The 16,858-nt window shown below is 36.4% G+C and overlaps 1 protein-coding gene across 2 annotated transcripts in view; it reads right to left on the bottom strand.

The window, feature by feature from the left end:
- Positions 1–11,906, bottom strand: part of CTNNA3 (catenin alpha 3) — a 467,065-nt gene extending 455,159 nt beyond the window's left edge. The window contains exons 1-2 of one of the 2 annotated variants that reach the window (XM_031053362.2): positions 11,800–11,906; positions 5,425–5,617 (exon numbers count right to left, since the gene is read on the bottom strand). In XM_031053362.2, the coding sequence (XP_030909222.2) occupies positions 5,425–5,617; positions 11,800–11,901 (295 nt within the window). In that variant the 5' untranslated portion in view covers positions 11,902–11,906. The remainder of the gene's footprint in view (positions 1–5,424; positions 5,618–11,799) is intronic. The other variant, XM_031053363.2, reaches the window with a different exon arrangement.
- Positions 11,907–16,858: the final 4,952 nt, after the last annotated feature.

Below are 16,858 nucleotides of genomic sequence, written 5' to 3' on the forward strand. Positions count from 1 at the left end.
ACACAAAAGGATAAATAAAAACAAAAACAAAAACAAAAAGAAAGAAAACCTATGCTCATGCATAGGGAAAGATAGAAACACAGTTCCCACGTAATTTTAAAAAAAGTTAGAGGATGCACGCACTATATTCAGCACCAAAAATATCCAAAAACTGTCTCTGCAATTCCTTTTAAAAACAAAGTAAACTGTAGGCCTGTTGGTAAATTTGCTGTTGCTAAATAGCTGACAGAAGGCACACACTTCTGCTGGGCTGCTGGCCAATTGCAGGCAACCTGTCTAGGCAGACACTTGCAGGAACATCAACTGCAGTCAGTGAGCACCACTTAGAGACAGTGTTCAACATCACACTCTGACAACAGCTAAATGTTCTTTATTGGTTTGCACAAGACCATCAGAATTATGCTTTCTTCTTTTATTTCTTTGACTAGATTTTCTTTCTTCTACTAAATCCCATTTAAGGACCACATTTCCATTTGTTTTTACATGTGGTTTTCTCCTCTCATTTTTTATTTTTAACAGCAACAATGTGAGACCCACATGGAATGCAGTGGATTTATGCCATCCTTGTATCCTCCCACAAGGAGGTATTGTTACCAAGAAAGTCCACTCCTCTGAACCGCACCCTTAGAGGCTGGTGGATTTACAGTTCCAGAGAAACGCAGTTGTAAAAATGAGCTAATTGACTAGAGGAGGGAAGGACATTCCAGAGTCAGTAAAAAGAGGATTTTAAATGTCCTAGCCTCAAACTTGACAGAACACTGGGGGAGGGGGGGGGGAGAATCTCAATGGCTTATACTAATAATAAAAAACTGACAAACTGATTTACACTACTATTTGCAAATTCAATTTCCTTAGGCATGGACTAACACATAAGCAGAATCACTACCACAGAAGGTTGGGAGTCAATGTCACATTAGAACACAAAACAACCTACCCTTTCCAAAAAACAAGAGATTAAGCAATACTAGTAACTGATATAATCATCTATTCTGCTCCCACAAATACCATCTCTATCTGCTACAGCAAATGAAGGATCCTGCTTCAGCCAGCCAGCTGTGACACTGTGTCAGTGCAGAGCAGATTGATTCCTTCTGAATGTTCCTAATATTCAACACCATAATTCTCACAATAGCTTTCTGTAGATATTAAAGGACATTTTTCTTCTGCTACACAATCTCTTACCCACTCAGATACCACTGTATTCTGTTGCACTGCAATTATTTCAGAACTGCATTCCAGGAAGTTCCACTTCCACATGTCATACAGTTCTTCCTAATGTGTAACTAGAGCCACCATACACCCCCTTCATACCTTACACCCATCTCTTCGTTCCCCCTTTCCCACTCAGGAACACCTGATCCAATGATGGTGATGTCAGAAGCTTTTTTACAAGGGATCTGTTCTTGGTTTGATTAAAAGGGTGTACAGGGCAGGTTATTTTCAGCCACTTGACTATCTAAATTCTGACTCCCAATATGGAAGTCACTTTGATGCAGACCATATGCATGTACCTCTTAATGCAGGATGAGAAAACTAAGCTTATTTTTAAGACTTTTGGGGGGACAAATAAGAATATAGTATAATACAAGAGATCACTATCACTTCCTGTAGTAAATATCCTTACAGTACGCTCCCCATCTTGCCAGTGAATTGTAGTTTCTTCTATGCCATCAAAGTCTTGTCCCCCCTTTTTAATGCCAAAAGACATTAAAGATGGAAATCTGAAATAGCTTTTTTTTGGTTTTTTATATTTCCTATTGAAGGATAACTGAAGGCTCAAAATATAACTCCAACAAGTAACTTGCTTTGAATTCACTGTTATGTGTGATGAAAGGTTTATCTAGGAACACGCTTGGGCCTGATAACAGCTAAACACATGGAACATTGACACAGCAATAGATAGAAACAACTCAGACAACAACTATTGTGATTCTGACCATATATAGTCAATAGGCAATGGCAATAAATACCAAACATTTTAGCTATGCCTGTAAAACTGTTTGAAATCTATAAGCAACCACACCTTGACATAAATGCAAAAAATCACTACCCTATGTATAACGCTTAGACTTTGATGCAAATTCCTAAGAGAACATTTCTCTACACAAACTGCATCGTTTGTCTTAAATTAATTAATTAATTAAATATCAGAATTGGGACATCAGTTATAGGCTGATATATAGTGTCAGAAGCATTCATGTTTGAACAATGCTTAGATCATAGAATAGTTAGGTTTGGAAAGAACCTTAAGACAATCTAGTTCCAACCCCCCTGCCAGAGGCAGGGAGACCTTGCACTAAACCATGTGACCCAAGACTCCATTCAGCCTGGCCTTGAACGCCATCAGGGATGGAGCATTCACAACTTCCTTGGGCCTTGCTTCTTACTTCTTTGTGTAGAAGTCAGTTATTTTATCATTAATTCACAGCACATTATAGGTCAGAAGACAATCTTTTGAAATCTGGCAGCAAGAATTTTTCAAAATACTTGAATTTGGGTTTATTACACTACTTTAGAATAAAAAATATGAACATGAGTACCTTTAACAAAGCTTCACTGAACCAGATCAACAGGAAAACATAGTATCTCTAGGTGATGCACACAGTCCACCACCCAGAAATATGCCTGATGACTCAGTCAGTAGAATTCCAAAAGAAGGTGAATCAAGATGTGGATGGAGAGAGGCCATGGAGGTAATGGAGGAAGATATGGAAATCCGAAGTGTACCTCAATGGGATTTGATTTTAGGGGAAAACACCCAATGTTTGTGTGTGCATGGCTGTATACATATATATCTATATATGAGACAAAATTGATGGTCTATTGAAAAATGTTGGATCTGAGCATGGCGTGAATGGTATGGAGTAAGGGGGGGATACTGTCTTGGGTTCAGCAGTAGCAGTCATTTTTCTCCTTCTTAACAGCTGGTGCAGTGGTGTGTTTTTGAATTTCAGCCTGGGGGCCAGAGAGCAAAGATTTTGGAATGTCACCAGAGGAGGAGGTGATGTGTGCTGGAGAGCAACTAACAACACAGAGGTAAACCCATCTGGCCTGCTCCACTGCAACAAGATATCGCTGCCTGGGTGCAGAACCTGGTGGTGAAGGCCGATGGGCTTTTGGTATTGCTGCTTTGGAGACAGAGGGAAGTGGCCAGTACTTTATCTCCAGAGCTGAGGCAGGTTTTCCATCCCACTTTCTCATGTCTTCTCTGTGATTCCGCAGGCAAAACCATAGGGTGGTCCACGGAGTGTACCTCCTATATCTTTCGAGCAGTAGGAAGCCTTTAAGCTTGATATCATCATCATACTGGCTGCAAGGAGAGGCCACTGTTTGCTGAAGGTGTCCCAGGACCACAGAGAAAAATGACTACTACTGCTGAACCCAGAACACCCCTTGTTCCATAACCGTTTGAGCTTCCTTTCTCAAGAGGAAGCTCAAATTAAAATGTGGAGGCCTTCTATATTAAAATAATCAGCATCAAGACTATAAATCTTCGATAAAACTTTGCAGACGTCAAAAGAAGCACAAACTAGATCTATTCAGGGAACATGCCTGCCACCCATTATAGCAACATCTCCTTTTAGGTGTCACTAACAGAACTCATTTGAGTTTGAGAGACCAAAAGCTCATCTACTGACAGCATTTGTCAAGACTGAACTGTAGTCAGCAAAGCCATAGCCATGTCCCCATTTCTGAAGACATTAGATGAGTCACTAATGCATCAGATTAATTAAATATGACAAATCTTCTATTTATCTTACCTTCACTGTTCACTTCATCCTATTTTGCCAATTTCTTCCCCAAAACATTATTATAAGCAAGATTAGCAGCAGCATCTTGGAAAAAGCCTATCACTCCTCTGAAAGGAACCCCTATTAATGAGCTCCAAAAGTATCAAAGCAGCATTTCCACACTAGCAAATGACATTCAAAAGAAAATAATTTAATACTCATGTTACGAATTCAACTCAACAAGCTGAGTGACACAAGTGTAAATGCAAGAATTGGTGAGAGTATTTATTATTTCCAGATGGTATGCAACTCTGGGAATGATAGTTTGATTCACATCTGAGTGAAAATACAAGCTGTAGCCGCATGCAAAAAATTCATAACTTATCTAAGAGCATGTTAATAAACATAGCTGCTAGTCACCACAAAAGTATGCCCACAGAAGATTGAACACTATAGGCTATGACATGCATGGCAGGTGATTGCATACAAGCACAGTTTATGATCCATATCCTTTCTAAGAGCTTGAAGTAAATAACATGAGGCATTTAAAGGCAGCAGAATGTGGCTTGAATAAAAGGCAATAAAGTTACATATAATGCGGCATACCACAAATCAAAAATGATACACAGCTTCAAAAGACTAAAAATATCTGCAAAATCAGCAAACTGCTATTTAGTTTACAGTTGTCCACCAACTTCTTAAAATTAACTTCTGCAGTTTGGCAAATTCTTGGAGGAAGATCAGCTGTGAGCACTCAATTTGTCATTGCATAATGGTAGGTGATAATATGGACTTAACTTTCTTTTAAAATGTATGAGGTATAGATAGTCTACTTTGTCTTATTTTTGTAGTTACCTGTGGTCTTGGCTGAGAATAAATAAATTAATTAAAAATGTGAAATATTTTTATATTATCTATGTATAAAAATCAATACGAAACTATGCATTTTATTCTTGTGTTATCTGCCTGGAATGGATGGGCAAACTTTAAGAGTATTCCAAAATTAATGATTTTTTTAAAAAGCTTCAGCTGATCAGTGTGACAGATAACAGTGATACTTTCTGGTCATAACTCTTTTAATCACAAAGGATCTTAAGGTATCTCAGACACCATATGCATATATCTAAAATGCAGCCACTTCTGGATCCAGAGGAAGCCAATAGCTAATAATCATTACCCTGAACAACAGCAGAGACTCAGAAACTGCCCCTGCTGCGCATCAAAGATAACAAAAAAAAAAAAACTCAAAAAAACCCCAAACCTGATTAAGTTGCAACTTTAGTAACAGCAGGGTGATAAAAAGATCCAATTTAAGCAGCTAACGCACAGTCCTTCAGGTACAGGGAAGATTTCTGGTTTTAAATTTTTAACTAAAAGGCCTTAAACCCAGATACAGGTAAATAGGTCTTTTCAAGAGCATTAAAGCATGCATTAGCTTAAACTTGTGCTTAACAGCCACTAAAATTAACAAAGTGCAACCTGTCTTACTTGGAATGTTTTTCCACAATGGGGTCCAGCTTGCACACTTTACCTCCTTACAAGTGGCATATGAGAACATACAATCAGACAACTCAAAGTTCAGACATTTGCATTCATAATATATTTCTAATGGATATCCTAGCTCATTTTGATAGCAGTGTTACATGGTTAAACTAGTTCCTTGTGGTGCCTAAATTAGTTTTCATATACTTACTCTCTTTCTGGACATCAGCAAGTGCTGCATGAAGTTCTTCTTTAAACACAATTGCTTCCTTGGCAATTTTTTCCCCCTTGTCCAACAGATTCCATGTGGCTTCTTCCACAGAAGCTAACAAGACACGAGCCCTTTTGGAACGGCCTTTTTTCTTACTAGAAGGATTCTGTGGACAGTTCACTAGTGTTGTAACCTACATTTAAAAGAAACAAGACAACAGAAGTGTAAGTTCATTATAAATTCACCTATTATAGTTCTCAGATTTAAAAAAATCAAATACAGTTAAGAATAAGCAGTGCTATTCCTCCCGATTTAGAGAGAGACAGGCAAGCTCAGCATACATACTGAGAATGGGCAAAACTACTGAACTGAATCTGACAGATAATTTTACATAACATGCCTCATCTTTGTATTCTTTCTGTATGATCAAAGTCAATAGAAATCTCACTGTCATATTAACCCTGATGCAAATTCCTGACACTGCTTATTTTAAAATTTCTTCATTATGAAAAAAAATTACTATTGCTATCTAAGGAAGCTTCAGCCAAGGCAGGAATTACAATCAGTGCTGAATCTTTCCACCTCCCAAGCCATCCCTGAAGTAAATACTCCAAATGAGTACAGACACGTTTCAAAATGCTTTCTTCTCTTATAAAGGAGGATTGCCGTGGTCAGAACTCAGCACTTCAGAATTCTCAGGGGGCTCTCAACATTATAATTGTACATAATTTTATCCAGAATGTAGGTTTGTTGCAGCTTTCTTCAAATTAAGTTTTTGAACAATGCACTTCAACACCCATGAAGAACTTATTTTTATATAGTATCCCACTCCACATTCCTCATCATCTGAGCACAGCCCCCACATTCCAACAGAATGTTTCTAACAGACTGGTCTCTAGGGCTTTGCTTGAGCTGTCATGCTACGGAAAGAATGTTAAGATTTTAAAATAAAAGTTCTATATAGGTATTTTAAAATGTACTTATAAATTTATATAACACCTATATAGAATATATATAATACTTTTTAATTCTATTATAATAATTTATAATTTTTAATTATACTTTTAAAATATACTTTAAAATAGCTTCAGTACAGCTTGTGATTTGAGCTGCTCCATGGAAAAATGCTCCATTCATGGGTAAATGTGTGCTAGCTGTGTCCTGTCTTACCTCTAGATCTTTTTCATGAAATCACACACTTCAGTGCTTTTCATGAATCAGTACTTTTAAAAGTAACTGACATCCTCTGAGAAGCATTTCTATAAACACATCTCTGAAAGACAAAAGCCCTGACCCCTACATCATTCATGTGGAACTGTGGGGGAAAAAGGATCAGCCACTTGACATCAATGCTTGGGCATGTCAGAAGGGAGACAGTAACATAAATAACTCTAGCTCAGACTGTTGAAGAGTGCTTGAGTATCTATCTGACTCTGGCTCAAAGAAAGTAAATTAAATTATGTATTGCACATAAATCAGCCAGCTGATAGAGAATGCACTGTGGATAATATATCTTAATAGCTTTTATTTTTACAAATCCTTTAAAATTAGTTCTAGAGCATTTAATGCCGTTTCCATAATCATATTTTTTAAAGTAAAGAGATACTTCCAACAAGGAAGACATAAAACATCATAAAAAAATTAGATGTTGCCCAGAAATATATCAAGGACTTTGCGTCTTAACTATTTACTAACCATTGCCAGAAAATGCATGTTATTTCTCAGATTTTTACTGCAGTCTCCTTTATATGCAAAACACAATTCTGTGTATTGTTCACTCATATTTTTTGGAGGAAAGGAAACAAAACAAATCAAAAAATATGAAAAATGATTCCTGCAGGTGAAAAATGTTGACTGTAACACTCTTCATCTTCAACTGCCAGGAAATAACAGAAGCAGCTTCTGAACTGAAATACAAATCAAAATTTGATAGGTCGTTCTTGGCTCTTGGAGATGAAGTAATATAGAACAACTACTCTGAATTTTCAAACAGAATCCCACTGAGGAATGCAAAAAGTTCATGCAGATCCTACATAGAAAGAACAGAAATACATAGTAGCTAATACAGTGTGCCCCTTTGATCCACTGTCAAACAGCTTGTGCTGCAGTGGCAGAATACCAAGTCAAAATGATATCTTTATGGAAAAAAAAACAAAACAACAAACCAAACAAACAAAACAAAACAGTCCCATTAATCCTGCTTATGCCCAATTGCATTTCCCAATTATTAACACCTTCTTACAGCCATATTACAGCAGGTCTCCAAGGGCTCAACTGACATCATTGTCCAGAGGTTATTTTGTATCTCTGGTAGGAATAACAGAGCTGTACTAGAAGCACAAAGCTTTAAGTGATATTGCAAGTCCATATGCCATCACAGCTGCAAAGCTGAATAATGATGTTGTTGTCTGTCACTGCCATTATTTATTAGGCAGAAAGGGTGGGAATTTTTTGTCATGATTACCCCAATTACTGAATTCCTGAGGAACTGTGCAGCAGTTCTTCCAATGGTATATTCAGTTCCTGCCAGCCCTTACAGACAATCTTTTAATACTGCAGTAGTTAAGAAAACAATGCCTTGGTACCTTGGGTATCAAAAGATTTGGTTCACCTATTCTATTAATAAAAAATTATTTAAAAACATCATAACGCTTTTTTGTTTAAACTTACTTTCTGTGTAACTATAATCCCTAGACGTTTTTTAAAAAAAGACATTAATTCAGTGATCCAGTGAGAACAGCAGAACTGTTTCAAACCCAAAGTTTCAAAACTGTTTCAATTCCAAAGTATTGCCCCTACAATAAATACTGGTTAATCACTTTCAGTGTTCATAAAGCAAACTCACCATAACTAAAACTCATATTACATCACCAAAACTCATCAAAACCAGAATATCACATAAAACTAAAGCCAACAGTGTAAGTTTCCTGTGTGAGCAGATTTCTGTCAGTGTGGATGACAGGTGAGAGTAAATGACTTTCAACTTGCCCATTTTTCATCAGTGAAGGAATAGACTCTAAAATACATGGATGTTTCTACATACTTTGTAAAACGTACCTATCTCTTGCAGACATAAACTTTCCTTAGCTCATATGTTTGTATAAAACATAAAGGTACAGAAGCAAGAGGTTTTGAGGAGGAAAAGCTCTTACAAATACTTGCTTATGTATACATACACACATAATGCACATATTAAGTATGTGTGTATAAATAAATATATATAAAGAGCTTTAGCTACAATATCCAAATAAGTGGCAAATTCACAGCTTGTAAGATTTGTAATGACTGCAAAGACAGTTATGAAGTGTTTCCTGCATTAAGTGATATGAATCTCATCAAGTCATATCTTTCAAAACTTTTACTTGTAATATAGTTTGCTACAGAAGCAAGTTTATACCTAGCCATAACTGTAATCATTACATAGTATAGCAAAGAGATTAAACAGACTTCAGAGTCTCAGGACAACATAAAACAAGAGAATATTTTCCATTATATTAATTGTTATATGTTGTGAGTAAATCTAGTAGAAGCATAACAACTATTAGACATCAACTACGCAAATGAAAGTGCTTTATGATCTACTGATTGCTTCACACTACTTCTCCATAACAGAGTGCATCTCTAACCTCTAATAAAAGCCTGGAATTAAGGAACAATTGTTTGTCTGAGCAAGTACTCAATTTACATTAAGGCAGCTGGCAGCTGAATTATGTCAACTTGGACAACTATCACTTTTAATGTGCCAGGCACATTGTCAGAGAACTTTACCTGAAAGCCATCCTTTCAAAACTAATGTCCTTAAAGCACCTGGAATAAAACAAAGGCCACAGACACATGTAACCCCTTCTGGTGAGGGGGTGGTTGGGTAAGATTAAATAAAATTTTCTGCAATTTATAGAAAACAGAGTAATACAGACCATAAGAATACAGATTATAAAGTTGGTTACAGAATTACACTAACACAGTTAACGCCATCTCCAACATACAAGTTTCTCTTCCCACAGAGCCCTTCACAGCACTTTCCACTTAATATGTAAGTTTCCCTCCCACAGTCCTGTTATGAAACAAACAAAGCATTAAGGTTAGGAGGGGGAAGAGACAATCAAAACTGTATTCTCTTTGAATCAAAGCACTTCCATTTTTGACAGACTCACACCTTTTAAAGATGCTTGAGAAGAGTTTAAAAATAAGATTAAAAAAAAAAACTGTTTTGCTTTTAGAACTGTATTTCTTTGTTATGTCAGGGGGGCTTGATCCTGCAGATCTCAGGCCAAAACCTACATTTCTTCATCTCCTCTAAAAATAGCCGCAGTGTTGCTGCTGCTTGAGCACAATCGGGAGTACAAGAGAAGGTTTTAAAATGCAGTCTATCAAGACCTCTACTCCTAGTACTCTGAAACTGATTTTATAATCCATCCTCTTATGATGCTCCAGCTTGACAACATCACACAAACCACTGAACTGTTAACTAAGGTTTTTTGATACTGTCAATCATACGCCAGCAAAAATAAATATATAAAGACAGAAAAAATGCATGAAAGGCAGGTGGAAATGAAGTAATGGTAAAAAGAAAAAAGTTACTTCCTGAACAAAAGAATCTTCCAGAAGAAGCAAATGAATAAGGACAAAAAGAAGATCAAAAGAAATCAAAAATAAGAGAAGAAATTTCAAATATTATAATGAAAAAGGAATGAAAATGGATGAGCTAGTGAGAGGCAAAAGGTTCAAATGGGGAAAATACAACTTTATTAAACAGAAACTTCTTTCAATAAATTAAATTATTTTTAAAAGCAACTTTTCATATAACTAAAACATGATCGGCACTTCTTTGCTTTTCCTAGCTTTTAGTGAACATACAGCACTTATGGAATAAAGGACTTTTCCAACATGACAGTCCAAATAAATATATGAACCATCACACCAGACATACTCATAATTTTATTGTCCTCATCCTTCATCTCTGTATTCTTCTTCCCTCCAATCATTATGTGCTGCCTCTTTAATTAGAATCTGACTGTTCCCCTGTATCTGGTCACCATTCTTTGGCAAGCCCAAGGAAACATCACGAAAAAGACTGGCTCCAGACAAAGAAGGAAAGATGACATCACAGCAATATGTGTGTGAAAAGTGCACTCCTGGAATAACAAAATTTAACATGTACTTAAGTGGCTAAGAGCAGTCAAATGAGTTGTATGATTATTTTTTTTCCTTTAATATCTGTCCAAGTAAAATAATAACAGTTTCAGTCATAATTAAATGGTTATTTATCTCAAAAAAAAAACGAACAAAATCAAGTTGCAAATGAAGAAAAATAATTGAAAACTTGGTAGACATGCCTTCACTTTTTTCTATTAAGCTGTACACCTCCAATTTCTGCATGTTCAGAAACAGTTACTGCCAGAGTACAGTTCTCTGTCTGGGTTTGCTCTGTGTACATGAAGTCATCCTTCCAGCAAGTTTTATTTGTCGATTGTTAACATAACCTATTAAAAAAAAGTTACTGTCTTGTAAGAGGCACCACAAAGAGCTCAACCGACCACTGAATCTACTTCATAGCAATTATACCTGACCATCTTCACAACCTGAAAAACAAAGTATTCTTTGTACATTAGCAAGTGAATAGAAATTCTGAATAAAGTCACACCTATCTGCACCTACACAAACTACTGTCAGAGCAGAGACTGCCATGTGAACACACCCCTAGGCACCAGCAAAAGAATACTAAGCAGTGTATTATTGTGATAAATAGTTTAATCTACATCATATTGTCACAGCTGAAGGACTATGGTAAACCGGCATCCTTGCATTATGTGTAATTGACTGAGTACATGCAGGCACACCAACATTTCTGTTCTAAGTACAATGAAGAGAAATTCGAAACAGCTTGAGTTTCAAAACAGATACCCTTTCTGTTCTTTACCCTGAAAATTACTGCTAGAGAGGTCTTTTAAACACTTTCGTAGTTATACACATTATTTGCAAAAAGAGGTCAGGTCTTCAAGTATGTCCTTTCCATTGTATTAAAAAACTCATTTGCAATCCATGCCAAAAAAAAGATACAATGAGATAATCTTTAACACACTAAGCACTGTGTATTTAACCAGTTAATACTTGAAACAGAACTGGAATATGCAGTGAAATTGCTCCCCTTAAAAAGGAAGTTTTATCAACAAACCTGAAAGCATTTTTGTAAATCCATTCAGTGCAGATGAAATTCTTTCCAAAATTCAGATAAAGAAACTCAACTACAGATTGTCTTTTCTACCCTGTCCACTACTTGCAATACAAAACTTTTCATATGTTGGAAATCCATTTCCAATGTATTTTACATTTAAACATGGGTTATCCAATTTATTATTTGCAATACTAAAATACCTGAATTATCAATGGTTCCAATAATTTCTCCACTGTAAAGGTCTGGATCTGCAGATCCCGAGGATCAATTTTCAGTTTAATGTTTGGCACTTTTGTTGACATTTCACCTATGTACAAAAAAAAAAAAGCAATAAGCAACTATTAGCCACAACCACAAGTCTCACTGCCTCTGTACAGTCAGAGTAGAGATGGTTCCAGAACAGGGTTAGAATTTCAAGTGATTATTTTTCAGATTCCTCATTTCTAAATTGTGAAAATATATGCAGATACCTCCATAAACTGTAAAATTACAGATTTAAAGTACATATAATTCCTTGTCTTCTGTTCCAGAGAATTTACCATTTATTAAAAAAATACATACAGCTAATTGCATTAGAAGATCTTTGAATATAAGTTCTCTACTAGTAAATAAAAAGGAGCTTTAAAGCCAAATTATATATTACATTATTGAATTAAAATCATTAATGCTATATGCACAATACCTGTATCTTATCAATTCCAAATTGCAATGGTCATAATAAACTCTTTAAGAACAAAAATACAGCAGCCCTTAAAAGTCCTGACAATAGCAGGAGAAAGTGAAGCATTTAGTTATTTTATACCCTGCAATAACAAATAATTTCCAAGTGTCAAGAATGCCTATTACTGAAGTCAATAAGATGAAAGTAAAGCTAAGTGGGGTCTTTCAAGTGAATAAATCATTTATTAGGACCTTGATCCAAAGTCCACTGATGTTAATTTAAGGCTTTTCACTGAGTTCACTGAGCCGCGGTTCAGGCCTTTAGCCGCAGTGCAGTGTGTGTGTGCCAACAGAGTTATAACTGTGCTCTAGTAGAAATGCAACTGATTATTGTCCCCAAAATAAAAGACATTTTAAATTTTCCAGTAACTTAACTTCCCACAAAACATAGCTCTGCAGAGGCCTTTTAGCCAGTAAAGACTTCAGATACAATGTATATCTGTCCTTTCTAAGCAGGACTTATCACAACCATTGCTGCTGTATAATAAAGTAATAAGGTACTGCAATTGTGGAGGCTAAAGATATATATTGTCACCTTCCAGTGAACCTAGCATTGGTTTAATACGGGACAGTAGCTTTAGGGTTTCTATAGCAAGTTGTGTAGAAATAGATCCGGTTTGTTTATCACAGAATATTCATTCCACATTTCACTTGCAAGCAAAGATAATAAGAGCAGTTACTAAAGAATTAAAGTTAAAGGTAATTCAGTGGTTTAGTATTCTTAGTAAAGGTTATACAAGTGCCAAGTTTATTCTTTTATTACTAACTATAGTAGTGGCACCCTTAAGTTGACAGATTCAAGCTGCATACAGTGAAGTGATAGCATATAGCATAAAGAACTGATATTTCAGTTTTAATTTGTAGTCAAAAGATAAAGAGAACAAAAACTTGAAGTCAGACTGACCAGAATTATACTTTTCCTTCCATGGACATTAATAACAGAAAGAGAACTACAGAAATGCCAATGCAAATTATTTGGCCCTATTTTACGCATTTAACTTTTAGATAGTTGTACAAAACTCCAAGGAAATAAAGCTTGAGACTCCCCAGATCACCAGTGTCAGCGGTTCTCTTTCTGCCCAATGAATCAGTAGGTAGGATACTCCCATGATTTTGAAATATTCCAGTTTAACTTACCCCTCTGTTTGAAGGGAACTGAACCTTCTCATCATTATTTCAGAAACAAGTGGTGGCCCCTAGTCAGGAAAAGGACTACAGCCCTTCTTCTAGCTCAAATTGTTATGTATGATGAAGTTGTAGCTATGCAAGTGTACAGACCACACCTCTTATTCACAAAGCCACATTGTAACTGTTACAAACTTCTTGGAGATGGATGACTGGGTACCTTCTGCTGGTTCTGCTTTACTCAAGGAAAAATACTCACTGAGCTCAGATAAAAACAAGCTGAAAACACAGCAAAGCTGTAAAGGCTGGTAGGTCTGGGCATGCCCCCAGAAGGCAAAGTACTTTGTTTCCAAACTTTGCTTAACTAATGTTTTCAGAGTTTCAGACCAAGGATAACAACAAGCAACAGAAGACATGAATTCAAACTATCCACAAGCACATCCAACATAATTAATGTCCTGCTGAATCAGACCAACAGTCCATCTAGCCCAGTATCTTTTGATCAGGCTATCAACTCTTAACAATACACTGTATATGCAACAAAGCAAGAAATAAGGTAGGCTCTTTCCATCTGCTGTTTAGTAGAGGAATGACTAAGAGACAAATCCCCAATCACCCGCTTCCTACAACTACAGCTTAGGTCATCATGAAAAAACACCACCACCTTGCTTTTTCATTCTGTGCACAGTTATACTAACATCTTGGCGCAGAGCTAAGCTCTGCAACAAGAGCTTAGTCTTACATCTCAGGCCGAAGACATACCCACTCTATGCTCACACAAACAGTTGTGGTTTTTTTTACTTTTACTTAGTGTGATCCTTCCTGTTAATAGCCATTGGTTCTTCATGTACGGAAACTAAAAACAAACATGAAACCAATTTCTCAACCACCTAATTCTCTGGAAATGCACTAAATATATAATGATGTAAGTACAGTCTGTAAACCACAAGAGCAAAAGTTCTAGTACAAAACACAATCTCAAAGGGACAACTGCATCATTTTATTGAACAACGAACATTCAGAAAGGTTGTGTGCCTGCAAAGTTGACTAAAATTCAGGCTTTCCTATAGCTACAGCTATAGAGTTATTTCCAGCAACATTTGTTTCACTAGCAAGGCAGCTATCAGTGGCCTGGAAGCCAGGTTCCCACTGACATTCAGACTTACACACAATTTCTTGAATCAAAGAAAGCAAATATTAATGAGACCTCCTTTTTTAACCTCTTAAAGTAACCTTTGCTACAGCACTAATAACTTCCTCTGGAAGTCACAAATGTGTGTCACTGACATCCCTGGTCTTCTGTTAGCTTTAATTCCAAACCACATTGGCTATTTAATAGCTTCTTAAACTACTTCTCCCATAACAAAAGAGCAGCATATGGCCAATTTCACAGTGTTGGCAAACAGTGTACCATGTCTATGCCTACCTGTCACCATGATGGCACAGCCTATGAACACACAGCAGAGAAGCACCCACACTTCTGAAAAACTGCTTCTGCTGTGTCCACCCTTGAACCAAAAAGGCTTTTAATTAAAAAAAGATATTCTACTCCAGATTCACTGGAATGGCATCAAACCACATAATTTCACATCCCTGAAAAGACAGACTTTTTTTATTACTACCTGCAATTCACTGGTTCTCTGAATCTTTGGTCAGCATTTCAATGAATCTGCCTTTTATTTACATTTTAAAAAAAATCTTTATGGCATTGCTGGTTCACAACCCTAGTATTCTACATTTTCACAAGCACCCCAGTACACACATACTTCTGAAATCCATCACAACAGATGCAAATAGAGATTATTGACTGTGCTGTGCATTTTTTTTTTCTGGTCAAGACATACATTAGTTGAAGGGGACATGTAAGAACTGGATGGAGACAGCACTTAATACTTCTACCGAGATTTGAAGAAATCACTAGATGATTTTCATGTTACTTTTTTGCTTTAACTTTGCAGTGGCTTCCCCTCAGTTCCTTCATAGAAGGGTATTAGCAGCTAGTTTACTCAAAATTCAGGAATAAAAACTTCGCTGCTCACAGTAGGAGCTGCTCTCCATTTTCACAGCACACTTTCCTATACTACAGGTCGGCTACAGCAATCAGATCTGGTCAAATTTGTCTGATAAACATGTAGTTGTAATTTTCTGTATTAAGAGACCACTGTGCTCCAGAATCCTGTGCAGTCTCAAACTTGTGAAGCTTTACAAATCCAATTATACTTCTGCAGATCTGAAAAATGTGAGTACATGTGCTGTGACTTTCGCCTTTCTGGGTTTTGGGGTTGTTTCGGGAGCTTTGAGGTTTGTTTTATAACCTTAGCATACTATCTAACATAAGCATTTTTATTCTTTGCTTGAGCTCTACTTTGACAGGCTTTTGAACTAAGCAATAGCTTTTTAGCCTTGGGTCAGGGGCATAACTTACCGTTAACTGAAAGTCAATTGCAAAAGTAATTGTTTCTGAAATTTTCAATTATATGCTAAGGTATAAATAACCTACTTAAGGGCTTACTTGCTGATTGGGCTCACTTGCTGATTCTAGTCTTTTTAGTTTTGGGGGTTTTTTGGTTGTTCTGGGTTTTTGGTTTTTTTTTTTGTAAAATGTTAATGTGTCCTGAAACTAACTTAAAGCAGCCAATATGAAAACATGCTTGCAAGCCAATGCAGTGAAAGCTACAAACTCTTAAATTATCTTGACACCCTGACTGCATACTTCAAATTTATCAGGCTCTCCTTATTGTTATTTACCATACTAGCTAGTAAGTATTTATATAGGATTTTTTTTTTTTAATCAAAGGAAGGGTAGCAGATGATTAAGAAAAATATGTACCCAGTGAAGATTGTTTGGCGGTTTCTGCTGATATTTCCACTTAGAAAGTGAATTTGTGTCCTTCTAGATCTTCTTAATTAAGATGACAAATTTTTTGGTGCTTGCCTCAGGAAAATGAGAATTATATGCCATCTTTTTTTTTAATACATATGTTTACTCCAGTATAATTTGCCCTCTAATAACAGTGGGGATATTCATTTCAAGGTATTTTGGTAAAAGACTGTTATAACCCCACACTTGGCTATATTAACCTTTACAGTAGGTGATTTCAGCACTGTAGACCAGTAGCTCTTACAACACTTAGGATGTTAAGCACGTGTCAGAAGATACAGTTGTGTCTCAGAACAGTCAGAAAAGCAGCCACTTGCACACTCCTACCAAGTGCTACAAACTTTAAGATAATGAGAATTCTGTCTTTTCAGCAGACTGAAACTGCTGAGTGTTTTGGTGTAGAAAAAAAGACACCAGAAAAACAAAGTCAGTATTCATTTGCAACACAATGTGAACGCAGTACCTGCAGCTTTTAAACAATATGTAAGTACACTGTATACAGGCACAGATAAACTCATTAGAAAGCAGAGCCA

This window comes from Melopsittacus undulatus, chromosome 4, assembly GCF_012275295.1.
Source record: "Melopsittacus undulatus isolate bMelUnd1 chromosome 4, bMelUnd1.mat.Z, whole genome shotgun sequence".
In the NCBI taxonomy this organism is placed as follows: Eukaryota; Metazoa; Chordata; class Aves; order Psittaciformes; family Psittaculidae; genus Melopsittacus; species Melopsittacus undulatus.